Below are 26,036 nucleotides of genomic sequence, written 5' to 3'. Positions count from 1 at the left end.
CAAATGCAAAAGGCGTACAAGGAGCTGAGCTGGAATGACTCCTACCGCTGTATTAGCAGAGACGTATTTCTTTACACAGATGTCAGTATCTGCTGATAAACCTCTTTAAGTTCAGTAACAGCCTCCCAGTGAAAAGAAAAAGAGTCGACAGATCACACACATCCACTCAGTAAATTAATACTTTAACAATGGTGCTTAAGTAAATAGGCAGCACATTAAAAGTAAACAGTTGACTAATTAGGCAGCAACACTCCCTCTCAACTTTGCACCCACTGAAAGACTTGACAAGCTGACATTGAGGCCTGTTAAATATATAATACAAAATTTGACTGTATACTTCAAAAAAACCCACCAACTACAGGCCAAATCCTAAAATAAAGAATAAAGCACAGACCTTAGCTCCTGCTCTGAAAGTCACTACACTGTTTTATGGATTTTCAACAGATTACATTGTGTCATTGGGAAAGCTCTGATGCTGGACAGGATGCTTAACCTTCTACAGTAATGACTAGAGACTCCAAGACAGTTTTATACTGACAGTCAAATACAAGCAAACATTGATAAATGAAAGTACTACACTCTTCAGGCCACATGTGTTCACAGCCACCTACCATCCTCCAGAAGAGATAAAAGTGTTGTTTCTCCCTAGAGTTTACCAATGTAGTTTCAAAGTACCCCTAATCAGGGCTCATTAAAACACCTCAACATAGATATGACAAGTGCATATATAACTACTTCTCTCTGGAGATTTACAGAGGTAACTACAGATCTCTCATCATAAACTGAAGAAAGTAGGATGCAAGCCACAAAGAGCTATTGCCACTCATCTAAAGACAGTAAATGCTTTAGTCCTAAATTTGGGTGGGTTTTTTTTTCTTTTTAAACATAAAGGTGGTTTTTGTTTTGGTTTGGTTTTTTTATCACACTCACAGTAAACAGTATCTCTACTTCATCTGTATCCACAACTGCTTGCCAGTTCCAGTAGTTGACTAAAACTAGTATCCTGAAGTACACAATATTGAAGTAATATGTATAGTAAGAACAGTTAGAAAATATTAAAGATTCATTTAAAGATTAAAGATGCATTTGCATTACATGAAAGCATTTAAGTAAATATAAAATCTTCCACACTGCTTAAGACACTATGGGAAGGAGACAAAAAGAAGGTCTCTTAAGAAGCTCATTTCTTTAAGTGAAGAGAAACTGAGATGACATGATGAGAAGCTGACAGTATTTAAAACCAAGAGGAACAGAACTGTTAGGTTTCCTACTGCTTAACTTCAAGGGTACCACTTAATGCTTCATTAAGAGTAATGCTTAAATCCTAATTCCCCCTCTCCATTTGTATTAATACTAACAAGACTGAGAATGTCAATAGAACTTAGTATTACTAAGTAATATTTAATAATACTCTTTTTTTTTTCTCCAAGAACTCACTTTTGAAAGCCTTACCACAGAACATCTTCAAGGGATAACTTTTAAAGGTGGTCTGTGCCAGTTTCATTTAGAAACATCTTGGTTCCTCAGGCTCTGTCAGAACACACAGTAAGGAAAAAGACTCAGAAATAAATGAATCCCTACCCAATATCATCAGCTGCCTCCAATACCACAACTCCATTGCTCAAGTTTATCATCTCACTACTCCAATACTTAATATTCCCTAACTCTGCATCAAAAACTAAGTATTTGAACATATCATCATCAGTTCATCTAAAAAGAGATGTATAAAATTAACCACAGAAAAGACTAATTTTGCTTCTTATCATGCACAGTGCATTTCCTTTTCTTTATCTGCTGTTGAAAATAAAGTCTTTATTACACTATTCAAACTGAATTCTCAGTAGAAATTCACTTACATTTCTTTTCCTGATAGTGTTTCTGCAGTAAAAAGATGCTTATACTGAAAGCTTACTATTAGCAAGAATTAGACTGCCAGCTTGGAAGGGACCTCAGGGATCTTCTGGTTCAACCTTCTTGGCAAAGCACTGTCTAGACAAGATAGTCCAGCACCCTGTCCTGCCAAATCTTAAACAGTGTCCAATGCTGGGGAATCCACCATTTTCCTGGGGAGATTTCTCCAATGGCTGATGGTTCTCATTATAAAAAACAAATTTCCTCACCTGCCCCGGAGCAGCTTGTACCCATTACGTCTCTTCTTTCCATGTGACTCCATGTAAAAAGTCTCCACCTTCTTTCTAGTCACCCTTTGTATAGTGCAACATATAAGGTATCCCCATACCCTTCTTAAGGCTGAACAGATCAGGCCCAGCTGTCAGCCTTTCCTCATACAGCAGGCTTTCCAGTCCTTTTATCATGTTTGTGGCCTTAAGTTACCAAGTTAAATTGCTCCTACTAAACTAACAATTCCATCACCTGAATTTCTTTCCCTTTTGTTTGTGTGCATGACTCACCTCTGCTGCCATGGATGAGGCCTGAAATTACAACAGCAGTTACCAAACCATGGACTGAAAGTTACCCTGAGCCACCCAAGTACTTCAACTGCTGGCACTCATTCTGGCTCACATACCAAACTGGTACACATAAACATCCATTTAACTTGCTGGTCAGGCTCCACTCAATCTTGAGATCTAAACTCTGTCTCATCTTCAGAAAAACTGTTTCTACAAAAAGATGGTGAGTACTGATGTCATTTCAAGCCCGTTTAATGAAACAATTCTCATACTTGGCATGCAACACAGGATTCAATGATTTTATAAACATAGTTCTTGGGAACATTATTTCAGAAACCCTTTCTTTAGTTGATCCTGTATTTGGGGCACTTATGAAGGATCTTATGAAGTGAGCAAAACTTCAAGACTGCTCCAGTTAGAATATACTATAAACTCCTAAATAGGAGATGACAGTCTTCTCTATACCAGATCAGCTGCTACATTATAAACAGATTTAACTCCCACTTGTGCAAGTCGATAAAAATTGTTAAATCCTTAAGGACAGTAGTGGCAACAAAATATAAGGCAATTTTACCTTATATTTACCTTATATAGAACAAATACATGGGGGGGGGGGAAAAAAAAAAATTAGATGCATAAAAAATACTTCCCAAACCAGAAATACCTGGCGGACACCTTAAGCTTTCTCTTTTGAGTTCCTATCATAGGTAGGGGCACTGTCAGTCACATCCAGCTTTGATGAAGTGAACCTTCTAGAAATTTCATCTCTGTCCTTAAAGCAGCTTCAAACTTCACTAATTGCTACAAACTAAAATGAGGAAATAACAGTTTAAAAAAAACATCCTAAGAGTTGCACTATTTAAGGAAATGCTTCTGAACAAAAATTCATAGAAACAAAACTTTGCAGAATTATGTACTTAGGCCAAAAAAAGTCATCATGGAACAAGTTACATTTAACTATAACTGCAAACTGCTCTGTCAGTAAGTCAAAACTTGTCTCAGCAAGATTCCTATATTCAGGATCTTTTTGACCTAGTGTGTTTGAAATATTTAATACTGCCATCATCTCAAGTAAAGGAAAAGCAGAAAAACTTCTTCCCTTTAGCACTTGAACACAACTAACATTATTACTTTTCTTTCTGGTTATTGTGCTCAACTCCTCAGAATTTTCTCTGTGAGGCTAAACATGACAACTCATGTTCACTGCAGCCCAGTACAATTACTGCCTTAACCTCGCCCAATTGCTCCCACTGAGACGAAAAAAACTTGCCAATTTTGACTTCAATTTCCTCATAAGAAAGTCTCTGGTACTTTCTTTTATAGTTCCAGAGCTTAAACAGTCTCAATGGGATAAGAAAATTTGCCTAAAAAAAAATTAAAAACAAAAACAACAACAACAAAACCCCCACAAACAAACAAAAAAAATCAATCCTCATTTACAAAACATCCTATTAAAACCTCTAAAATGTCTTGCAAATCTTTTCTACACTAACATCAGTTTTACCAACATTAGTTTAAACCTTTCTGGAACAGTGACAGAACTTTACAGCAACATTTTTCAATATATTTATGTACAATCAAGAACAACAGCACTGATCTCTATTTGCAATCTGCAGATGTAGTGTGGATCCTTCCTCCTGAAAACGTAACAATACATTTCACTTTATAGAGAAAAGGGTACTGGTATGGCAGAACACACTTTGCGTTCCTGTGTGCCTAGATACTAAGGTAAGACAGACAGATCTACACAGTTTGTGTCATTATTTGTGGGATAGGGGAGGCACAACTTTCATCTGTAAGGACTTTACACCTACTCTCAGATTACCAATCTAATGGAGTGTGAAATCTAATCCAGTTTCAGCAGAACTCTAGGAGACAATAAACTGGCTACCTTGAAAATCTGCAGGAGAGCCAGTCTTGAGAGATTTAAAGTCATGTTTCATAACATGTATCTACACAACTAGACTACCACATTTGTAATATCAATGACTGAGAACAAGTTCAACAAAACCTATTGCCTAAATCAGACATGTTGACTGAAATGTAATTACACTTTCTCCTTGTAAACAGAATTTCTTCTCAAGACTTTCCAATTCTGCCTGTGACTGACAGCAGTTATCCAGGTTACCACATTATTTATATATTTTTTGAATATTAGCATGAAACATAACACAATTTCTATCCTCTGGAATCTCCCTGATATACAAGGGTGGGTATTGTCTGTTTTTAAAATCAGTAGATGAGCTCTTCTGCTTACAAGGATTAAGGAACAAGTCCTGTTTCAAAGTGTTTACTCCTTATTAAGAAATGTTTTTAGAACATTTTCCTTTTTTACAAATGGACTGGAAATAGTTCATACAATTTAATTACATAATTTTCCTCCTTTCAGTAATGAGGAAGAAAGGAGGTTTTTGAGCACTTATTTCTACACCACTAACAATTTTATCTTCATCCAGTAACAGTTTAGATAACAGATTCCTTTAGTTTCAAAATGTGTTTAAACTTTATTTTAGTTCTGACAACACAGAACCTTCCCTAGCATCTCGAGGTTCCATCATCAACTCTATATAGTAACAAATCTCTACTTATTGTCCATATAAAATTAACCGAGGTTCAGTGAATTCAGGTTAATTGAAGGCAGTAGCCAATAAGGATGCTCATTCTGTTTTCCAGAATTCAAAACAACTACAGAACATTTCTGCCCAGCCTAAACTCCTAAGCCTACTGAACCCAAACAACACGGTGGTAGTGATACCTAGCGTACCCTTTCCAGTTCAAGATTACAGTAGGTTCTATTGCTTCCAAGCAGACCATATGATGAGGCTCAAAGATAGGCCTCAGAGGCTCCAAAACATCTTGAATAAAAATGAATGTAACACTTCAAAGTTTCTCTACAGAAGCTAAACCAGACTTCAATTTCATGCTAATTAGCTAAACTCAGACTAGCTCCAGGCATAGCTACTTCAGTGTCCCTGAACAGTGCCGTCCACACATAGATGGACTGTAGAACTCCAGACATAATCAGAGGATGGTTGCTTACCAACATGAGCCTGCAATGATTCAGTAAGGCAATACAGGGATATTGTTAGACACATTTAAGCATAATTATATCTGTACATTGAGACATACTACATGCATGAGTCATTTGCCAAACGGTGCTCAGTTGGTAACACTTGAAGGCTGTTGTCCCACACTCCCCCACTACACAACTGGTGTAACAAGTTATTTAGAGCAATACATAGCAATTGATACAGAACGGACATAATTTGTGATTGATTATTAGAAGGGCAAGCATTTGTTCTTCATGAACACTAGTCTGATATAGCATCCTGGTAAGAAAATGAAATCCACTGCAACAGTTATACAGCAATATTCTTTTCTGTTGCCACTGGTTCACTCACTCGCAACAGCTTCCTGTACTTCAGCTCACAGTGATACTTGAAACAAGGACAAATACAAAGGCCAGAGTATCTGCTTTTACAGTAACAGGCATTGTTTTTGTTTTCTAAGGGTCCAGGAGGCAAGTCATTTTAATCAAATACTTTTTAAAACTCATCTAAAAGGCAACGCACCTTTAGGACTAGTGAAACTATTCAAGCCACCCTGTGTACCTTTAGCCTCACGAGGTACCATTTGTATCATTATTTGCACTGTTTCTTCCCCCATGGCACAATTAAAACTGTGTATTCTTAAATACACTGAATTGTTCCACATCTTTTGAAAGGTGACTGCAAAAATAATCAGTCAGAAAAAGTTTTGATAGCTGCATTACTCTCCCTACTAAAAAAAATAATTTTAAGTTGACTCGGTCAAGTAAACTTTCACAACGTCGATGGATTTCACTATCTCTTCCCCATCTCAGCCTCCTAAAAAGGACATTCAAAGAGCTTGAAAGCAGCAGATTAAGACTAAAAAAAGTCCTAGTTTATTTCAAGCAAAGGATTTAAAATTTCCAGAAAACCATTGTTTCCCGATGTAGTTTAGCCTAAAGTACTTTTGTACAATCCTCTCTTGCAAGGCACTGAGACCATTTCTGAGACGTAACTGCACATGTTTGTGGTACAGAAAGACTACAACCTAATACAGGTATTCATAATAGAAATGTTTGGGGTTTATTTTTTAAAACTACTACTGATAGCTAAGTAGTAGAACCAAGTTCTTCAGGTAAGTTGCAAGACACACATCCCGAATTGCACTGAACTACATTCTCAGTAAAAACATGAGTGCTACCAAGTACCCAGAACCTCTGAGTTCACATCAGTACAAACCCAATGTTCATGCTCTAGGTTTCGATTTCACATGTACAAGAGTAAGATAAGCATCTTCATTTTAGAGAGGGCTTGCACATCATAAGGATATGGCAGTTAGAAAACCTCAGGCCATGTAAAAAACAACAAAAAAAAAGAGGGAACTAAATATTTCAAGTCAACACAAGCCACTTAAAACAGTTTCTATATGGATTGATAATTGGGGGAAAGAAAAAAAGTACCTCTTGTCCAGTAAGAAAGAGCAAGAGATCTCCTTCCTCTTCTTCACACATGTGAATTTGGATCACTGTTCGAATGGCAGCCTCAAGGTAGTCTCTTTCTGGTTCTGGAGTATAGAATATCTCAACAGGATGTGTGCGACCCGGGATAGTTAGAAGAGGGCAGTTATCAAAATAGATCTGAAATTTGCCAGCATCTAAAGTAGCACTCATAACTATAACCTGTAAGTTTGGAGGACAAAAAAAGTTATTCCAAAAGGGTAACAGGAATTTGTGAAGTGTTATGCATATAAAACCTAATTTTAAAAAACAAAATCCAACCTTTGGCTGTGATTTAGGCATGTTTTTATCAGCTGAATACAGCTAATACTTTTTTACAAAGGTCCAAGAAAATTTCTAGTCAGAAAAGTAAAGCTGTAATTATATTGGTTTTAATATTTTCCTCAAAAAGTGTATGAAAAATTTCCTAAGGTTATCTTTCCAATACCGATTATCATTAGATCAAAAAATAAGTGATCCACTTTAGCTGATGTTTTTAAGCACACAGATACCTTATTTGGTATGCCTGCAACTAGAAAGACTATTGGGCTTATTACTGACCTTCAAATCAGATCTTTGCCTTACAACTTCCTTCAAAACTCCCATCAAAATGTCAGTAGCCAGTGTTCTCTCATGGGCCTCATCAAGAATTATAACACCATAACGCTCCAGCAAAGGATCATTCATTGCTTCACGAAGTAACATACCATCAGTCATATACCTGGACACAAACAAAATCAATTTCAACAGAAATTATATTTAGTAAGTCTGATACACAATCCTCTTCCATATCACTCAGTAGGTTGCTTGAACTAAGCTTTTAATCATCTTTTTAAAAATAGAAACATCAGTAACCTATTTCCAACAAAGTACCAACCACATTTTAAATTTCCTAATAGAAATTACTGCAGAATATAATTAATATCTGGTATTGGAAGAAGCTTAAAAAAAGTGGGGGGCTGAGGGAAGACAGTTTTAAGTGTTGCTAAACCTTGTCCTAATTTGTAGACTGTAGACTTGGACAACTGCCAGCAATAAGAGACAGGAAAAAGTAAAATAGCCCCCAAAATGCTAGAAATCTCTGCAATTGCTTCTCTCCTCTTCTGTCTGGAGATCATATGGTCAGCTTTTGCTTTTATGTCTGTTAAATTTCTCCAGTCTTCAACAACTTGTATGCTGAAAAAAAGACATCTTTTGCTAGAAAACCACAACTCCTTGAACCACACTATGTGGAATCCTTTTTAACTGAGTATTCTAAAAGTCATCTGCAAATGACCTATCCAGTGGGCCTGGTTATTTCCCTCAATGCACAAGAATCTAAACTGTTAACAACTAAAATACTACAGATTACGTATCCAGGGTCAGTTCCGTCACTTTTGAGGCACCATGATCATCCTCCTAAATGAAATAAGCTATTGAACTTTACCAGGAAGATATATGAACAGGAAGATACCAGAGGCAAAGGTCCACTGAATGTGTAAGATGAGAAACTGAGTACTGAGGATTTTATTCTGAATAGCACCTTGATCATAAAAATATGTCCCATCATGTTCTTTATGAATCACTTCAGTTTCCATTGAGTGCAGTGATTTCTTGAGCACAAATGACTCAATTTCAATTTTGGTCATGCCCCATACCTTAGGTTTCTCTCAGCTCATGCTATGGCTCCTCTGTCTTTTCCATTCAGACATACAAGGTGTCTGTCTGTAGATTCACTCTCCTCCTCATTATTCTCTTCCTAACTTTGCTCACACCCTTCACCGTCCCGCAATTCCCTCCACCTCTAAGTAGGCTGTGATATACCTTTACCTGAGAGGGGCCATACTTACTTCAAAATGGTTTTTGCACTACTGCAGTCTTCAAATCGAATGGAGTAACCAACCTCCTGGCCCAGCATGACATCCATCTCATCAGCAACCCGCTGTGCCACACTCATTGCGGCTACTCTTCTAGGCTGGGTACATGCTACTCCCCTTTTTGGTCCAGGTAATGAGCGCATGTAGTCAACACACCATTGAGGGATCTGTCAAGAATAAAATTCAGTCTTAAACACACTTTAAATAGCCATATAGGTATTTAGCAGCAGCCAATACACTCCAAAGCAATCAAAATTAAGAGTCTAAAAATTGAAATTGAGATTCATAATGCTATTTATTATTTTAAGTTTTCCTGTAAGTATATTTTGTGGTTTTAAAAAGTGTTGATTAAAACAATAAGCAAAAAGTTACATTAGTGATATAAAAAGTGTCTTTGGCAGTAATCACAAGTAAGATGAGTAATCACATATGTTCATTTGGTTATTGTTTTTTTAAATTTTATCAACCAGATATGAAAACCCTATGTTTTCCTTCTTATGTCAGCAGTCACTTTTTTTGTCAGCAGTTTTCCACTCCTGTTAGGAAACTGGAAACAGCAAGAACCGTCCAAAATGAGAAGCCTCATTCAGAAGAATGTTCAAGGTCAGCAACAGTTTGATGAAGATAGAACATTTTTAACACATTCCCAGTATGACATTTTATGAAGAGACATCTCCAGGTACAACTAGTTTTTTGATTGGTAGTCTTGGAACTACTCCTTCATAATTGAGTATTCCTAAAAGCTCACATTTACAAAGTAAAACAACTCCAACACTTATACATTGCATCAATAAGGTGTAATAGGAAAAGCATTATAATTTAAATCAGGAAAATTCTTCTTCTAGAATATCTTACTCCTACAGCAAAACAGACATAAGTGAACACTGAAACATATCCACAAGTAGACAACTGCAGATGACAATGAAAAACTTTGGGTTTTTTAAATTAAGAACATACTTCCATTATAATATCAAAAAGAGCCAAGGGTTTCAAAATGACAAGAAACTGATAGCGTGAACTCAAAATGCTATCCTGTAACGTACACACTCCTTTATATATCCAGTGTAGAGAAAGAGATTTGCTTCCCAAGTGACTAAAAGAATCCACAGCTCTAAGCATATTAGGTGAAGCTTCTTGACTTTAAACAAAGCAAGTCCTGAAATAACCTTTAAAACAGTAGGTCTGTAAAGCCACAGTAGCACAAAATAAAAATAATTTAGAAAAGGTTTTCCAGTAAACAGCAAAACCTGTAGCATTAGGGTCAAATGGCTACATAGACTTCAATGTGTTAAGCTGTTTTAGAGGACCTCCAGAGTACTTTTCATTTCCAGCTTTAAAATACATAGAACTACTAGGAAAACAGATTGTACAGTATCACGTTTTCTACTTCAGTCATGACTAGGAATATACTACTTACCCGATTCTTACAAAACCATACAAGCTAACTCTACCAACATACACAAAAACACTATATACCACCAAAACCTCTCTTTCCTCAGAAAAAGCCATTTTATCAAGACCAAAAGCACGAGGAATAGCTAGCTAGCACCTTTTAAGCTCAAGGACCTTCTCAATTAAGAGATATTGTCAAATATAACCTCAATAAACATAGGGAGGTGGGGACTACACATACAGAGGCCTTTAAAAAAATAATAAAATCAAAGACAAATGCACTGAAGGCTGTTAAACACTATTCCAAAGTCAAAGAAAAGTCATGTTTTTAAAGGGATACTGGGCAAGAGAGGTAAGAGCTCTATCCTTCTGGCCTTTCTGAGACACTTCAATTTATTTCTCTGGTAGAAGTTATATGATAGAATTCTCAGAATTTTCATTAGTTGAAAAAGATGTCAGACTTTTGCCTGGATCGATTCTCTTGTATACTGCAAGGACAGCAGGAGATTAAGCTATACTCAGAATCACCTTGCTTCTGAACTTCACCTGCCAAGAAAACTTGCTGACAAAGTGACATCCCTTATGTTACATAAACAAACATCCTACCCTTTAAAGTTAAGACTCTCAAGAGATAGCAGATGCTGCTCTACTATTCCATGTATGGAAGAAATTGAGATTATTATACCAGCACCACATATCATCTCACATTTAAAAGGGAGCACATGCTGCAATTTTAGCAAGTACTTAACCTTTCTAAAAAAAATTTAGCATACTCATTCCACCGCTAAGCATAAGCCAAGAGCATTTAAAGAAAACAGTTAATTTAGAAGGTTAAGTTTAAATTATAAATGAAGCTATTGCAAATATTGAAGACTCGAAAATTAACAGTCTCAGCTTCCAGTATACTACTTTACTGCTTTGTGTTTAAGTCTATGTGGAACAAGACTTTGAGAGAACTTTTATCTCCTGTTGTTTCCACCGTCAAGCTAAATGTTTCCAAAGCTGGGTGCTCTATAAGACTAGAAGTTGCAAGTACAGGCATAACCCAGGAAGAGACCCAACAAGCAGCAGCTCACTCTCAAAACTACTATATAGCCTCTACTATTGCTATGAAAAGGAAGACACTTCTGAAAAAACAATTTGTTATATATTTTAAGTAATGCCAGCTTTATACCAACAGAAACAGGAATAAATACTTCATGTACCCCTTGAGTCTGGGCATTAGAGGGTTTCTTAAACACAGGTAACGATTTATCTTGCTCTGATCAACACAAGAAAACAACCACCCTCTAACTGATTTTAATTCAGCGTCTAATCAAAAAAAGGACACGATACTGCAAAACAAGGTTTTTGTGACAGCAGGATAATTTGCAGTGATATGTTCCTACAGAGACACTCAATTGTTCCAAAACATCTGCTCAAGGATAGGCTGCAGGACTTGGGACTGTTCAGTCTAGACAAGAAGACTGAGAGGCAAATCTAATATTTACAAGTATTTGAAAGGTGTACACCAAGAGTAAAAGGTGACACTTTTTTATTTAGTGTCCAGCAATAGGACAAGGGCTAATGCACATCATCTGGAACACAAGCAGTTCCACTTAAACATAAGAAAAACTACTTCACTGTGAGGGTAACAGAGCCTTGGCACAGGCTGCCCATGGAGGGTGTGGAGTCTCTCTGGAAGTTTTCAAAACTCCCTTGGACACATACCTATGTGACCTGATCTAGGTGGACTTGCTTTAGCAGAGGGGTTGGACTACATCTTAGAGGTCCCTTCCAACTCCTACCATTCTGTGACTGACATAGTATTTTAAGCTACTAGAAGCATATATTTTCAGGAAAGATGCCTTAGGTTTCTTAAGTCCTTTAGGAAAGTAAGGAGTACAGTAAGACAGCATAGGAAAAGCTTTATGTCTGTGAAATTACATGACAGTAAGATGTATTTTGTAAGGTAAACTTAAGTCACAGATATTAAGAACTCACCCTTTAGATCTTCAGAATCTCAGACGATGCAACAGAAAATCTTGATTCATATAACTATCACATTTTTTATGTGAACCTTCAGAACACTCTCTTCCAAAAAAATATATAATCAAACTTTTCTGAAGAATTCTGTAAAACCCTAGTCTCAGCTTACACGTTAACAAGGCAAAACAGATAATGCCATACATAATGTACCTTCCAAACAAGTACATAATGTACTTTCCAAACAATTTCAGGTACAACTATAAAAGTTATGCAGTGGACTACTATGTCCTCCACATCTTCCCAACATGGAAATTATACTTTGACTAAAAATTTATTTCTGCCAGACTTACTGTAAGTTAGCTATAATACATTATTCTTGAGTTTTTAATTTTGCCTAGATAAAAGGAATTTACCAGGTTACAGAACAAAGGACTTTTTTACAGCAATCTTCCAGACTTTAAACAGCAAACTAGAGGACAGAGTAAAAATGTGAGCAAGTTTATCCTACTAGAAATACACAACACCCTTCTTTTAATCTTAGCTCTTCCCTGTTTACCAGTCCCCAAATTCTTTTTAATGGTTAAGGAAGCTCTGCAGATCTGTTATCACTTTAAGTGATGAGGAATTTTTGAAGCCATTAATCTACAATAAGTGATTTTAACTGCAGCACTGGAAAGCTATATGACCTCTGAAAAGTTTCAGTACCAAGTAAATACGCATCTCTTCCTCTCAAGTTTGAGTGTCACAAAAACGTATGACCCTGTCACAATTGTATCAGATGTTCTAACTCCCTTTAAATTCATATTTGTAGCAGTAAGTTTCTTACAACACTAACAAGTCTTTATTTCTGTAACATTTTCCCTATTTCCCAGCTGCTACACACACAAACAGCTAAATAAACTACTTGGAACCATCACTTCAATTTGTGGATTAATTAGTACACTTCTGTAGCCATTTGTCTAGTTTAACTCCAGCCAGCAACTAAGCACCATGCAGTCACTCACTCCTCCTCCTCCAAGGTGCCTACCCCAAAAGACAACTAGAAGCAGAGGCCAGAGAACAGGACTGGACTTTGAAAGGGGAAGATCTTGAAAATATTCTTCTCACTTCTGTATTCATTAAGCAACTTAGGTATTTTTTGCTCACAACTGGTGTTCTTACACAATCAATTTCAAGGAACCATGCAACTTCCACCTCTCCACATATCTAGCACCATCAAGTTGTAAAAAATTGCAGTATCATATATATAAGAACTCACCTGTGTTGTTTTACCAGACCCAGTCTCGCCAACCAACACAAATGACTGATGCCTTATCAAAATATCCGTAAATCTTTCTTTATATTCCCAGACAGGAAGCTGTAGCCTTTTTTTCAGGATGTCATAATAACGTGGTGTATGTGGTAGATTTGTGAAAGGGTTAATACTGTGTGGAATCATTGCTGGTTTTATTGTTGGTAAACCAGCAGATGCATAATACGTAGAGTTAGATGTAGGTCGCAAATCTTTTTCCTTGTCCCTTTCTCTGTCACGATCTCTATCTCTGTCACGATCCCTGTCACGATCTTTAGAACGGTCATCGCGGTCCCTGTCCCGGTCACGGTCTTTCCTAAAATGAGTTAAGAGGGACAACAAAAAAAATGAGATATTTTAATAGTTCAATGCAGAGTAGGAATTTAAATACAACATAACTTTAAAGGGATATGAACCAAATCTTTCTAAAAGTCTTGCAAACAGAATCCTGGAAGGATAAAGCATCAGAGAGCACAGTTTAAGATGCATACTGAATATTAAACACACAGTTATACTCACTGTACGTAAGCATTGACACTGATCCTCTCATTACAGACAAGACTGAAGAAAGCTAGCACACCACAACAACACCGTCTTAACACCTTCATTTAATGACTATAAAGAATCAGCTGTGCATTCTAGGCTTCTCTATGGTCTTCCCATCTCTACTTGTTGCTGCTGCAGAAAAGAGAATATTGAAGAGTCTTCTTGTCTACCTAGCAAGGCTATTACGCTAACCCACAAAAACTTACTCAAGGTAAATAAGTCCTGGAAGAAAACTTCAATTTTACCTCCTACAATTATTTTACAGTTTTTTTTGGTTCAAAATCTTCCACAGAATTCTGACTCAACCAACTTTGAGTGTGTGTATATATATGTCTGAACTTTAAAGACTTAAAACCAGACACCATAGTTCATAGAATCACCTAGGTAGAAAAGATGCTCTTAAGATCAAGTCCCACCACTAACTTCCATTATCCTGTCCTACTGCACGCTTAAAGAGCATATATGTATTCCCTTAAGTAAAAAAGGTCCATTGCACTTGCAAAACAGTATTATTTTCACCATAGTTATCCACTCAAATTTCAGTTTCTGGCCTCAGTCTTAGCTTCTAATTTTGCAAATCCATATACTTGTACATCATCTCTCTCAAACACTTTAAACGAAATCTCCACTTCGACCCAAGAACTACAGCTACATACCTTCACTAAAAATCCCACTTAACCTAACCCAGTGCTTTGAAATAAGTCTTGCTTTACAAAAACACACCATCACATTTTAAACTAGTGCAAGTCACAAGACTAGCAGTATCTTTGTCTGCAAAACTAAGGATATGCTCAGCTTAAGCTTCTTTTATGCATTATGTTAAGTGAAATACAAAAAGGCAACACAACTAAGTTAACACCAGTTTTATTGTAAATGCACTTATAAATATTTTTAGGAATAATCACTAAGGAAAAACATCACCATACGCCCCTTCACCAGCACTCAGGCATGCTTGAAAGAATAGAAAGCATTTCTAAAGAAAACTGTTGGTCAACACTTCTCACCACAGCTTCCTTTTTAACATGCGGCTGGCATTCAAATGTAATTGGTGGAGTAATAAGCAAATTCCTACCTACAGTGAAGCTGAAGTAATCAAGATTATATTAGTACTGATTCTATAAATTCCAAATGTGCTGCACACTGGAAACAACCTCCTCTCTTGCTCTTGTATAAATGAATGTAATCTATGAATGCTGTACTTTTTCCCCCTCAATACTTCAATGTATCATGACTTGAGGTTGTTGCAGTAAGATTTTTCTAAGGAGACTTCTTTTAACACAGACCCATTGAAAAGAAAGGATTACAAAACATACTGTTTACTGTCACTTACCTAAGCCACTTGTATAGACATTTTCCTAAAGCTTTGGACACTGAATTGTCTGAAAATTAAGGTCTTTTTAGATCATATGCTTCAATCTGAGATACCATGTTTTCAATGTTACTTTAACACAGTCAAACAGTGTACAAGCTAGAAGTCTCTTCCTACTGTAAAATGGTAGGCAAATACTGCAGAATCTGACAAATATTCTCTGCTATGGTGAAGTTACTTTGTTACAAACTGAATGAACTAGGCTCCATTATGTTAATCTTAATTGTGGAAGAGTCTCATAGCATCTCTCAGGTAAGAACAAAGCTTTGGACTCATAGTTAGCAAGCTATTCACAACCAGATTTTTAAATATCTGCAGGTATTATGATAAACAAGTGCATGGTCACACAGCAACACCATTAATAAGAAAATGAAGTAAAGGGAGAAACGCAATTTAAGAATGGTAAAGCCATGGTAAACTGCAACAAACACATAGCAGCACACACCTCACTGAAGGCAAGACACTACGAAGGAGGATTTTTTTTGGTGCATTTTGTTTGTGTGTACTTCTTAAGAATTTTTATTCTTCACTGGTATCTATCAAAAGTGTAAAAATAAAGTCACACCAACAAAAAACTATTCCATAATCATTTGTTTAAACAGTATGTTAGAAGCTCCTACATCACAGATCACCAAGTATATATTCATTTACGCTTTAGCCTCACATAAACCAGCACTACTGCAAAAATCAGACCCACATGTGTCAGTGTAAGCATTTAAACAGCCTTGGGAAGAACAAGCCCTCCCTAGACCCCTCCCACTAACATCAGTTCTCACTCAGATCAGTCTCCTAGTCTCCCAAACACAGTCACAGCACAAGAGAGGGCAGCTCTGTCATTTTCTGTGATGGTAGCAATTTGTGTGGGCTTAAAGCATAGATAAAAATACAACCTCAAAAACAAGACCACTGCAAACACAATCCAAAATGGAGAATCCAGTTAATCCTCCATCTCTCAGTTTCTTGACTGAACTCTTACAGCTACTTAATGACACAATTAAGAAAAAGCTCTTAAGTTCCATCTACAATTCAGAAGGAAAAAAAACGAGTACTTAGAGGTTAAACAAGAGAGTTTTGTTTCTTAAAAAAAAAAAAAAATACAGCAGCAGAGGCAACCAGATCACAGCATAAAAAAACCCCCACAATAGATAGTACATCCTCAAACTTACTCTCTGATACTTACAATTTTATAGTGGTACTTCCCTCCCCAAAAAAATGCTTCCTAGTCCCCCATTATTACTGAAACTTAGCAGACATATCCAGGCTCCTTTGATTAACAAGAAAAAAGGAATGACAACTAAGCTACTTTTAAGTTACTTTTCATCATTCCACAGAGAATACTGACTTCAAACCCAGAAATTAACAATAAAATAATCACAATCTAATCACACTTGTCCTGTAAATAACTCTCCAAAAAGCCTCCACAATCAGAAGGGGATTCGTTTTTCTTTGCCTTGTTTTTCAAGTCAGCCAATCTGCTCTTTGCTTTCACTTCCTTACATCCACACATACATAATACAGATGTGTGGACATACATAACTGATATAAAATAGATGTAGTGATCACTGAATCAGAGGATGTAAAGCATATAAAAATGAAAACAAAGAGCACAAGGCAAAACCACTGATCACAGTGAAAGCTTGAATACGTTGAACAGAACATTGGTGTTTTTTCTCCATCACTAGACATGGCAATAGTTGATGAAGAAAAGCCAGTACAGCTACAAGAGGATTTCCGTTCCATACACAAAAAACTCTACCTAAGTACAACAGGTCCTTAGGATACACCATGCTATCACAATAACTGTGATGCTATACAACAACAGCAGTTATGTACATTTGGAAAAAACTGATGGATTTTAAACAGTATGTATGCAATTCACACAAACACTGCAATCAAAAGCATTTCATATATTCCTAGTTTTCCAAAAAGTTTCTTACTTGATAGATGATACTTCAAGACTGGAAGAAAACGTGTCATGCCAATGCTTAAGGCTACACCAACAATTACAAGCCTGCTGGCCTGGCATGATTGCCATGTAGATCCACACAGACCAATATATGCTTCCATGAAAAATAAACTAAAAACAAAAAAACAAAACAAGGGAAACCTGATACAACTTTCATCTTTAATCAGGTGATCCAGTCTGAATGCAAGACAAATTACTATTTGCATATGAAGTGGTAAGCATTCAAGGAGCTAATTCAGCTCAATTCACCTTAATCCAACTCCAATGCCAACGAAATTGTATAAAGGCACTCTCAGCATGGAGAAAGGCATGTACATACACGCTATTAACAAGAACCTCTCCGTGCATCTTCCTCACAGCCTCCTGTAAACTGTAAAATCAAACTAGCCTACAATATAACAAGACAATGCAACATTAGTACAGCTTGTGCTACAAGAATTAAGATTTCAAGTAGCATTAGAAAAAAAATAAGCTTTATAATTATGTTTACAGTGACTTCTTCTCAGTCCTCTATCATTCACTGCTTTTTATTGACAGAGACAGAAGGGACAAAGAAGTGACACAAGACTGACATTTGTATAGTTTTTACACGCCATAAAGGTCAAAACCTTCTGGTTAAAAAGTATATACCACTGGTGGGAACTCATTACAGTATATACAAAATTGTTCAAGATGACAGTAGATAATCAGTAAAAATGATACTAAGTAAAACCATAGCAAAACTATAAAACTCACCAATACACAAGCAAGGAACTACTGATGTGTGCTTATCTTTACAACAACAGCCATACCACACTTCAATAGTGCTCAGTTTTGGCATAAGCATTTGAAAATTTAAAAAATGCTCTACATTCAAAAAAAGCTGCGTATGTACATCTCTGCTGTATAAACAGAAGAGCTTTTTCAATCAACTTCTGGCAAATCATGAAAAAAAACATATTAAAGGCAATCAATAGCTCAATATATCGATTTAAAAAAAACCGGATTTTGTTGATTCCACATACAGGGACAGATGTTCAATACTAAGCATGCACTTTTGTTTACAAGACAAAAATGCCTAAGGCTCCAGGGGCTAAAAACTGAAGGTCTGCAAGCTCATCTTTAAAAACAAAAAAAAAAACAAAGGTAAGTTTTGCAAAGTCTGTTTATCAGTGAATACTACCTGCTAAGCTGTAGACTTGAAGTTACTGCAAGCTTTGAGAGCAAGTATTTTTCTTAAATAAATACTCTCATCCAAAGCAATACTGTCGGACTTAAGAAGTGGTTCAACTCAGAAAAGCGTTTTGTGCTCCATCAAAAAAACAGACCAGATAAACACGGTATTTATCTGTGTTCTTTTAAGACTTCATAAATTGATTTTAAAGAGCCCCTCAACACTCAATTAGAGAATAATACATTATGCGGAGAAGGCTTTAGAACAACCGTGTATAAAAGCATCCGTGTCTGCGCTCCTGAAATTTCATTAGCCTTTATAAAAATCTGCTTAAGCTTGTGGACTCCAGTCCTAAAACTTTAACCTTACAAAACTAAGGAAAAAATATAAACCCTCCTCTGACCCCTATCCCAAAACCCACCTGCCATCCACTCAAAAGTCGAACATCTCCCTCCTGGTTACGGAGCGAAAGAGGTTAACAAAGGAATAACGTTCATACCAGGGCAAGCACTAATTATACAGGCACAACAAACCTCACGCTGACCTCTAAGGCCAGGTTTGCCAGATCTCTCACGCTACAGTGGGGATGAAAAAAGGAAACAAAACAAAACCAGAAAGAAAAATAACGAGAGGCGCAGACAAAGCCGGGCGCGGGGGAGGGAGCCGTGCGGCGCGCCGGGAGCCCAGCCCAACTCGCTCGAGCGGCTAGGCCGGCGCCTTCCTCCCCTCCCCCTCACCACACCACCACACGCGGCTCTGCTCACCCGCTCCCACGACCACGCTGCCACCATCCGCCTCCTCTGCCCCCATCGAGGGGCCCGGCCCCGACAGAATGCCCGATGCCGGGCCTAGGCCTGGCGCTCCAGCCAGCCGCCGAGGCTCCCAGGCCTGCCCAGCCCGGGCCACGCCACCGAGAGTTCGCCGCGCGGCTGCGGCCGTTGCAACCCTCTCCTTGCTGCCTGGGGAAGCCCGGCCCCGCGAGGGCTAGCCGGCGCCCAGGATGGTGAGGGGATTGCGCGGGAGCCGCCATGATCCCCCGCCCTCTGCAGGCCGCACTCCCCGGGCCGGGCTGGGCCGCGCCGCCCCTTACCCGTCGGTGCTGCGTTTCTTGCTGGAGCTGTAATCGTCCCCCAGATCTAGGCGGTGCCGCTTGGACATGGCTGCGGCGGGGAGCCGCGGGACGCGGGCGGTGTGCCGACCGGGGCTGGGTGCGGGGGGCCGCGCTCTCCGCTGCTCGGGCAGCAGCCGCGCGCCGCGAGGCCAGGCTCAGCCACAAGCACAGCCACGGCCGCTAAGATGGCGGCCGGAAGGAAGCGGCGGGGCTGCGCGCGCGGCGAGCTGAGGGGGAGGGAGAAGGTGGAGCGCGAGCCCCGCAGACGGCCCCGCCCTGCCCCGCCCCGCGCGCTACAACGGCCGCTCGGGTCCCGCCATGGTGGCGGTGTGCATGTGGCGGCAGCGCGCGGGTTGGCCATGGCATGGCCGGGCCGGGCCGCGCGGGAGCCTTCTGAGGCGCGTCGCAGCAGTCCCGTTGGGGCTTGGCAGGCTGGCTGTTACCGCCGGTGCTCTACAGAAAGTCCCCCTTTGCACCACAGCCCTTTCTGTCAGCCCGGCCACGCGCGCCGTGGGACGGGCATTTCCGTAGAGGGAGGTTAACCCGGGGTACCTGTTGTGGTAGACATCTGTTGGAGGCCGTCACAGGCGTCCGGTGGCACGTTAGCCTTGCGTGCAGAAAAAGGCTGTCTTTCAGTGCAGCAACAGAAATACTGGAAAACCAGAAACATGAAAGCTGCATGCTATAAAAGCACCTAGAGCCTTTAACTACTCAAATGTTAACAATAAGTATTCAGAACACTATTTCATGATAAAGGAAAAAATAACCCATATCTTTCAAAGACACCCAGTTTCCAGGTTTTGCCACTTTCTTTTGTAGTTTGTCTACTGAGTCTGTGTAAGATGACTAGTACAAGACTTACCTGTGTGATAAACATCAGTAGACCTGTTTAATTCTACTACATCAAAGTCTTCTAAGTGTGAGCATGGCTACAATGGCATTTAGTAACATGATTCGCAAAGTCAAACGATGCATGAGTTCAAGTGCCCATTTCCTTAGTGCAGTTACGTTTTGCTTGAACAGTTACAGCTGTAATTAGTTATTTTTCACTTCCAAACAATGTAACTGCCAGCAGAAGTCTCTGAGTTTAAGCCTGGTCTAAATGAATTGGTCGTCAGAGTTGTTTTTTCATACCCCTAAGCTGTTCCCCTTTTCCTACCACTCCCACCATCTTCTAAGAACTGGGTTAATCATCCACACAAGCAGCATTTATCCTCTAAGTGAAGGCAGAGATGAGCCTGGGCAGGAGAAAATGATGTCTGGCAGGCAATGAGATGCCTCTAAAGACCATATCTTTAGGTCAGAAGCACACTTGGGTATCTGCTGAGTAGTATCTGCTCTCACAACTTTGGCCATTTCTGCTCCCTCCCAGCACTAGGTCTCAGCAGATGCCTTGCCTTCCAGTGCAATCACTCAATAGTTAGGCACAGCTCATAAAAGCCAGTCTGTAAGAGCTTCTGAAAAGGCAAGAGGCACTGTTTTTGATACTTCTGACAGCTATTTGGAGAACACCAACCATTGGACATTCTGTTTTCTACTTTTCCATTCTCTATTTCATGCTCCTTCAGCACTACAGTGGTGATGTCAGTTTATACTATAGAAAAGTAATTTTAAGATCGATCAAAATTAAAAGCACTATCATGATATCAGGATCTCTCTTCATGTTTTAAGTAAGACGTTTTAGTAAACTCTATCTGACTCTGAGCACAAGGGAGCATTCACATAAATGGTTCAGCTAAGAAATACAAAAGTCAACAAGAAAGATCATCTAGCAGCAGTGACCTGTTCCTCAAGTGCAACCAGTGGGTGTTTGCCTATAGCTCCATGTCCCATGCAGCCATGTTCCCATATTTCTGGGATTATGTAAGCATAACTACTGAAATATTTCATTTAGACAAGTCCTAAGAGTATGTTCTTTAATAGAAGAGCATTCCTGTCCCTAGTTTTCACAGATTCACAGAATGGTAGTTGTTGGAAGAGACATTTAATATCATGTAGTCCAACCCCCCCGCTCAAGCAGGTTCACTAAGATCAGGTCTCACAGAAACATGTCCAGGCAGAGAAGGAGCCTCCACAACCTCCTTGTGCCAGGGCTCTGTCACCCTTACAGTAAAGAAGTTCTTCCTTAAGCAGAACTTTTTGTGTTCCAGCTTTTGTCTATTATCCCTAGTCCTATCACTGGACACTGCAGAAGAAAGGACTGCCCAATCCCCTTGACATGCACCTTTTAAATACTTGTAATTATTATTGAGGTCCCCCCTCAGTCTCCTCCAGGCTGAACAGCCCCAGTTCCCACAGCCTGTCCTCACAAGGAATAGGCTCCATTGGCTTGATCATCTTGGTGGTCCTGCACTGGACTCTCTCCAGCAGTTCCCTGTCCCTCTTGAGCTGAGAAGCCCAAAACTGGACACAGGACTCCAGATGAGACCTCACCAGGGCAGAGTAGAGGGGGAGCAGAACCTCCCTCGACCTGTTGGCCACACTTTTCTTGATGCATCCCAGGATGCCATTGGCCTTCTTGGCCATAGGGGCACATTGCTGACTCATTGTTAGTTTATTATCAATCAGGACTCCCGGGACTCTCTCTGCAGAGCTGCTCTCCAGCGGTTCGACCCCCAGCCAGTAGTGGTACAGGAGATGTTTCTTCTCCAGATGCAGGACTCTGCACTTGTCCTTGTTGAACCTCATGAGGTTCCTCTCTGCCCAACTCTCAAGCCAGTTGAGATCCCGCTGAATGGCAGCACAGCCTTCTGGGGAATCAGCCAGTCCTCCCAGTTTGGTGTCAGCAGCCAACTTACTGAGGGTACACTCTGTCCCTTCGTCCAGGTCATTGATGAAGACGTTGAACAAGACTGGCCCCAGAACCAATCCCTATGGAACTCCACTGGCCACAGGCCTCCAACATGACTCAGCTCCATTGATCATCATCCTCTGTCATTCTGACAGTTCTTGATCCACTTCACCATCCGCTCATCCAAGCCACACTGTCTGAGCTTTTCTCTGAGGATGTAATGGGAGATGATGTCAAAAGCCTTGAGAAGTCAAGGCAGATGACATCCACTGCTCTCCCCTCATCTAGACAGACAGTTATACTCTCATAGAAGGCTCTCAGGTTGTTCAAGCAGTATTTCCCCTTGCTGAATCCATATGGACTCCCCCTGCTAATCATCTTTTCCTTCATGTGTTTACAGATGATATCCAGGATGAGCTGCTCCATCACCTTTCCAGGGATGGAGGTGAAGCTGACCAGCCTGTAGTTTCCCAGGTCTTTCTTCTTGCCCTTTTTGAAGACTGGAGTGTCATTGGTCTTTCTCCAGTCCGCAGACACTTCATCTGTGCTCTACGATCTTTCAAAAATAATGGAGAGCAGCTTAGCAATAACATCAGCCAACATTTGTGGGTGCATCCCATCAGATCCCATAGATTTATGTGTATTAAGCTTGCCCTACATGTCTCTAACCCAATCCTCATCCATCAAGGGAAAGTCTTCCATTTTCAAGCCAATCTCTCTGTCTTTCAGGGACTGGGCTTCTTGAGGGATGACCTTAGCAATGAATAAATACTGAGACAAAGAAGGCATTCTATAGTTCTGCCTTCTTTGAATCCTCAGTCCGCAGGACACCGTCATTGTTCATCAGCAGGTTCACAATCTCCCTAATCATCCTTTTGCTGCTGATGTATTTGAAAAAGCCCTTCTTGTTTTCTTTTACTTGCTTTGCTAGGTTTAATTGCAAAGGGCTTTGGCCTTCCTGGTTATTTTCTGCATAGTCTGGTGATGTTTCTATACACTTCCCAAGCAACAGGCCCTTTTTCCACTGTACATTGGTTTCTTTCTTCTCCTTGAGTAGTCCCAGTAGTTCTTTTTTCAACCATGTAGGCCTCTTGCCCCCTTTTACTGATTTTCTTCTTGTGGGAGGCACTGATCTTGGGCTTGGAGGAAATGGCGCTTGACAATCAACCAGCATTCTTAAGCTCTCCTACCATCTAGAATCCTATCCCATGAGATTAGTTTTAGATAATATAACAAAGTGACACACGGAGCTTAACTTAGTTCTAGAAACTAGTGTAATAAAACCAAAATTCTTCTGCTTCAAGTTATCAACCAGAATAAATATTCTGGGAAGTCTGGATTTTGAACTTTTCCCGTGAAGCTGAAAGTATTTTTTCAAGTTGTATTACAAATAACAATGGAATATGTCAGAGTTTGCCAGAGGGTAAGTGTTACAGGATGTCTCTCTCTATCCCAAATATTAGGCTCATTTTTTTGTGGTGTTGTGGTAGTGTACACAGAGCTGTGTCCTCACGATGCTGCTAAGGAAAGACTTTCTACACATTTTCTCAAGTGGATTTTAGGTAGCGTCTGTCTTAAACAAAAGCAAATGATTATTGAAATAGTGTTTGAATAGCATACATTTAGCTTCTTAGAGAAAGGAGGAAAGAAAAAAATTGTGCCTAGGTCTCCCTGGAAAGTAGGAAAAAAGGAAGAAGATAAAAGCATTACATGCATTAGTTGGGATGAGCAACTTCTACTCTGCAGTTCTCAGAAGGCTGCAGCTGTCAACAACAGGAGCCTGCAGAACTCTTCAGCTATACCTTCCAGAACTTGATTGCTCCTCCCTATGTACAGCAACATAAATTTGCTTATGTTCTTGCTCCAGATTACCACATCCCAACAACAGGAAAGTTTCTGCTTTAGGAGGTAGGAAAAAAGGAGCAGGTATCTCTGCAGGTATGAGATCATAGGATACACCTCATCAGCAAATGCAAAAAAGAGGGGAAGAAGTTTGTATGCTAGTTGAGGTGAGCAAGCTACTTGAGTGCTGTGCCTCAGACTGATACCTTGCATACTGGTTCACTGTGTATACATAGTGAATACTTTGCAAACTCCTAGTCTCATCCTCCACCCAACCATGATTTGAGCTATATGACTGCGTAATAAGTGACCTAGTCCTATCCCAAAAAGTTTACACTGTAAGACCTTCATCCTGCAAGCACACACATGCCTTGTTTCACTAATGCAAATAATCCTTTTAACTTCAAAGGGATTACTAAGAGTAGCAAAACTAAGCATGTAGGTAAGTGTTCACAGGATCACAGCCTAAATATGAGATGAGACAAGAGGAAAAAAAGATTGGTAAGCACAAATTGACATAATGACAAAGTGATAAGCATTACGTTAAAAGCCTAAAGGATGAAAGGAATGTGTAAAATAGGGCATATTTAAGTACATTTTCTGCCTTTTCAAAGGCATTTGTTAAATAAGAGGGTTTTACATCCCCCTCCCCCAAGTCTTTTATATCTATCTATGAAAATGAAAGTCTTAGATTACTGAAACAGGAGACATTTATATGACTTGCCATTTGACTATCTATTCTTCTACTCTCTATTTCTTACCCTAGTTTTAAAAAATGTGCTTATTGGTATCAAAATCCTCTTAGCCAATTTCCACTGAACATTGCTTTTGGTGTGGGTGTAATACTTACTATTCTATTTGGGTTGAAAGGAGAACAGCATTATCTTTAAAATATTATTCTTGTTTTCTGATTGTGCATGGCCTCCTCCCCAAAAGAATAAACATGGGTCTCAGACAAGCTGTAATTCAAAGATCTTCCCTGGATCAGGTGAGGTTCCTGACAGCTAAGTCTAGTGACACAGTTTAGGATTTTATTCCCTGTAGTTAATTGCTTCACTCCTTTGCTAGAGATTACCAAGTCTATAAAGGGAAGAAAAATGAGATCTATCCAGTTTAGCCTCTTAGTTGAAACACACCTTCTTCACTGTCTTATGCTAAAACAGCAGATAACAAAGTGAAACCATAAAGTGCTGCTGCAGTGGAAGCCATAATAATGAGGAGAGTTGTAAGAGAGACAGCTAAGAGAGGTTAATTCTGCTAAAGCCTGTGTGTTAGAGCCCTAAAACCTCTGTAGTACATATTTATTTTTTGTCTGGCTGATCTGTGGTAGACCCTAAGCAACAGTCCATGTACTTTTCAATTCTGTGGCCACACTTGTGCTGCCAATAGTTTGGTTTTAATTGTTTATTTTTAAAACCGGATCTGACTCCTACTTTTTATAAATCTCCAAAACATGACATTAAATAATTTTATGCAAACTCATTTAAAAATATTGAAACTAAATATTTCTGATAATTATCATTGCAATTACAGTTTTAAAATAAGATCTAGATATACAGATAAAAATGAGTAATACCCTTGGAAAATTACACAGGACCCTTAAATGCTCATCACGTGCAAGCTCTTATTCTCTCCTCTCTGACCAAGCCCATGTGAATAAATGTATATTATCCTCATGTTCTGCATATCATCAGAGAAAGAATACTTGAGACAAGAACCCACAATCAGAGTATGTTTAAAAATGTCAGACTTCCACATTTTTCAAATTTAAAAATATGAAGATGAATACATGAACTGATCTCAATTTCTGCAGTG

At 39.2% G+C, this 26,036-nt stretch overlaps 1 protein-coding gene across 4 annotated transcripts in view; it reads right to left on the bottom strand.

Moving 5' to 3' along the window:
- The window catches only part of DHX15 (DEAH-box helicase 15), a 43,272-nt gene extending 23,479 nt beyond the window's left edge, over positions 1 to 19,793 (bottom strand). For 2 of the 4 annotated variants that reach the window (XR_009818534.1, XM_061994223.1), the window contains exons 1-5: positions 19,242 to 19,544; positions 13,411 to 13,759; positions 8,766 to 8,959; positions 7,498 to 7,657; positions 6,901 to 7,119 (exon numbers count right to left, since the gene is read on the bottom strand). Coding sequence is in view for 3 of the 4 variants with exons in the window: in XM_061994223.1 (XP_061850207.1) it covers positions 6,901 to 7,119; positions 7,498 to 7,657; positions 8,766 to 8,959; positions 13,411 to 13,759; positions 19,242 to 19,507 (1,188 nt within the window). In the remaining variant the exon portion in view is untranslated. Of the gene's footprint in view, positions 1 to 6,900; positions 7,120 to 7,497; positions 7,658 to 8,765; positions 8,960 to 13,410; positions 13,760 to 19,241; positions 19,545 to 19,567 lie in introns of those variants that run through there. The other 2 variants (XM_061994221.1, XM_061994220.1) reach the window with 2 other exon arrangements.
- Positions 19,794 to 26,036: the final 6,243 nt, after the last annotated feature.

This window comes from Colius striatus, chromosome 3 (genome assembly GCF_028858725.1).
Source record: "Colius striatus isolate bColStr4 chromosome 3, bColStr4.1.hap1, whole genome shotgun sequence".
Classification (NCBI taxonomy): domain Eukaryota; kingdom Metazoa; phylum Chordata; class Aves; order Coliiformes; family Coliidae; genus Colius; species Colius striatus.
Note: the sequence above shows the minus strand (reverse complement) of the source record. Positions and strands in the feature narration are given on the sequence as shown.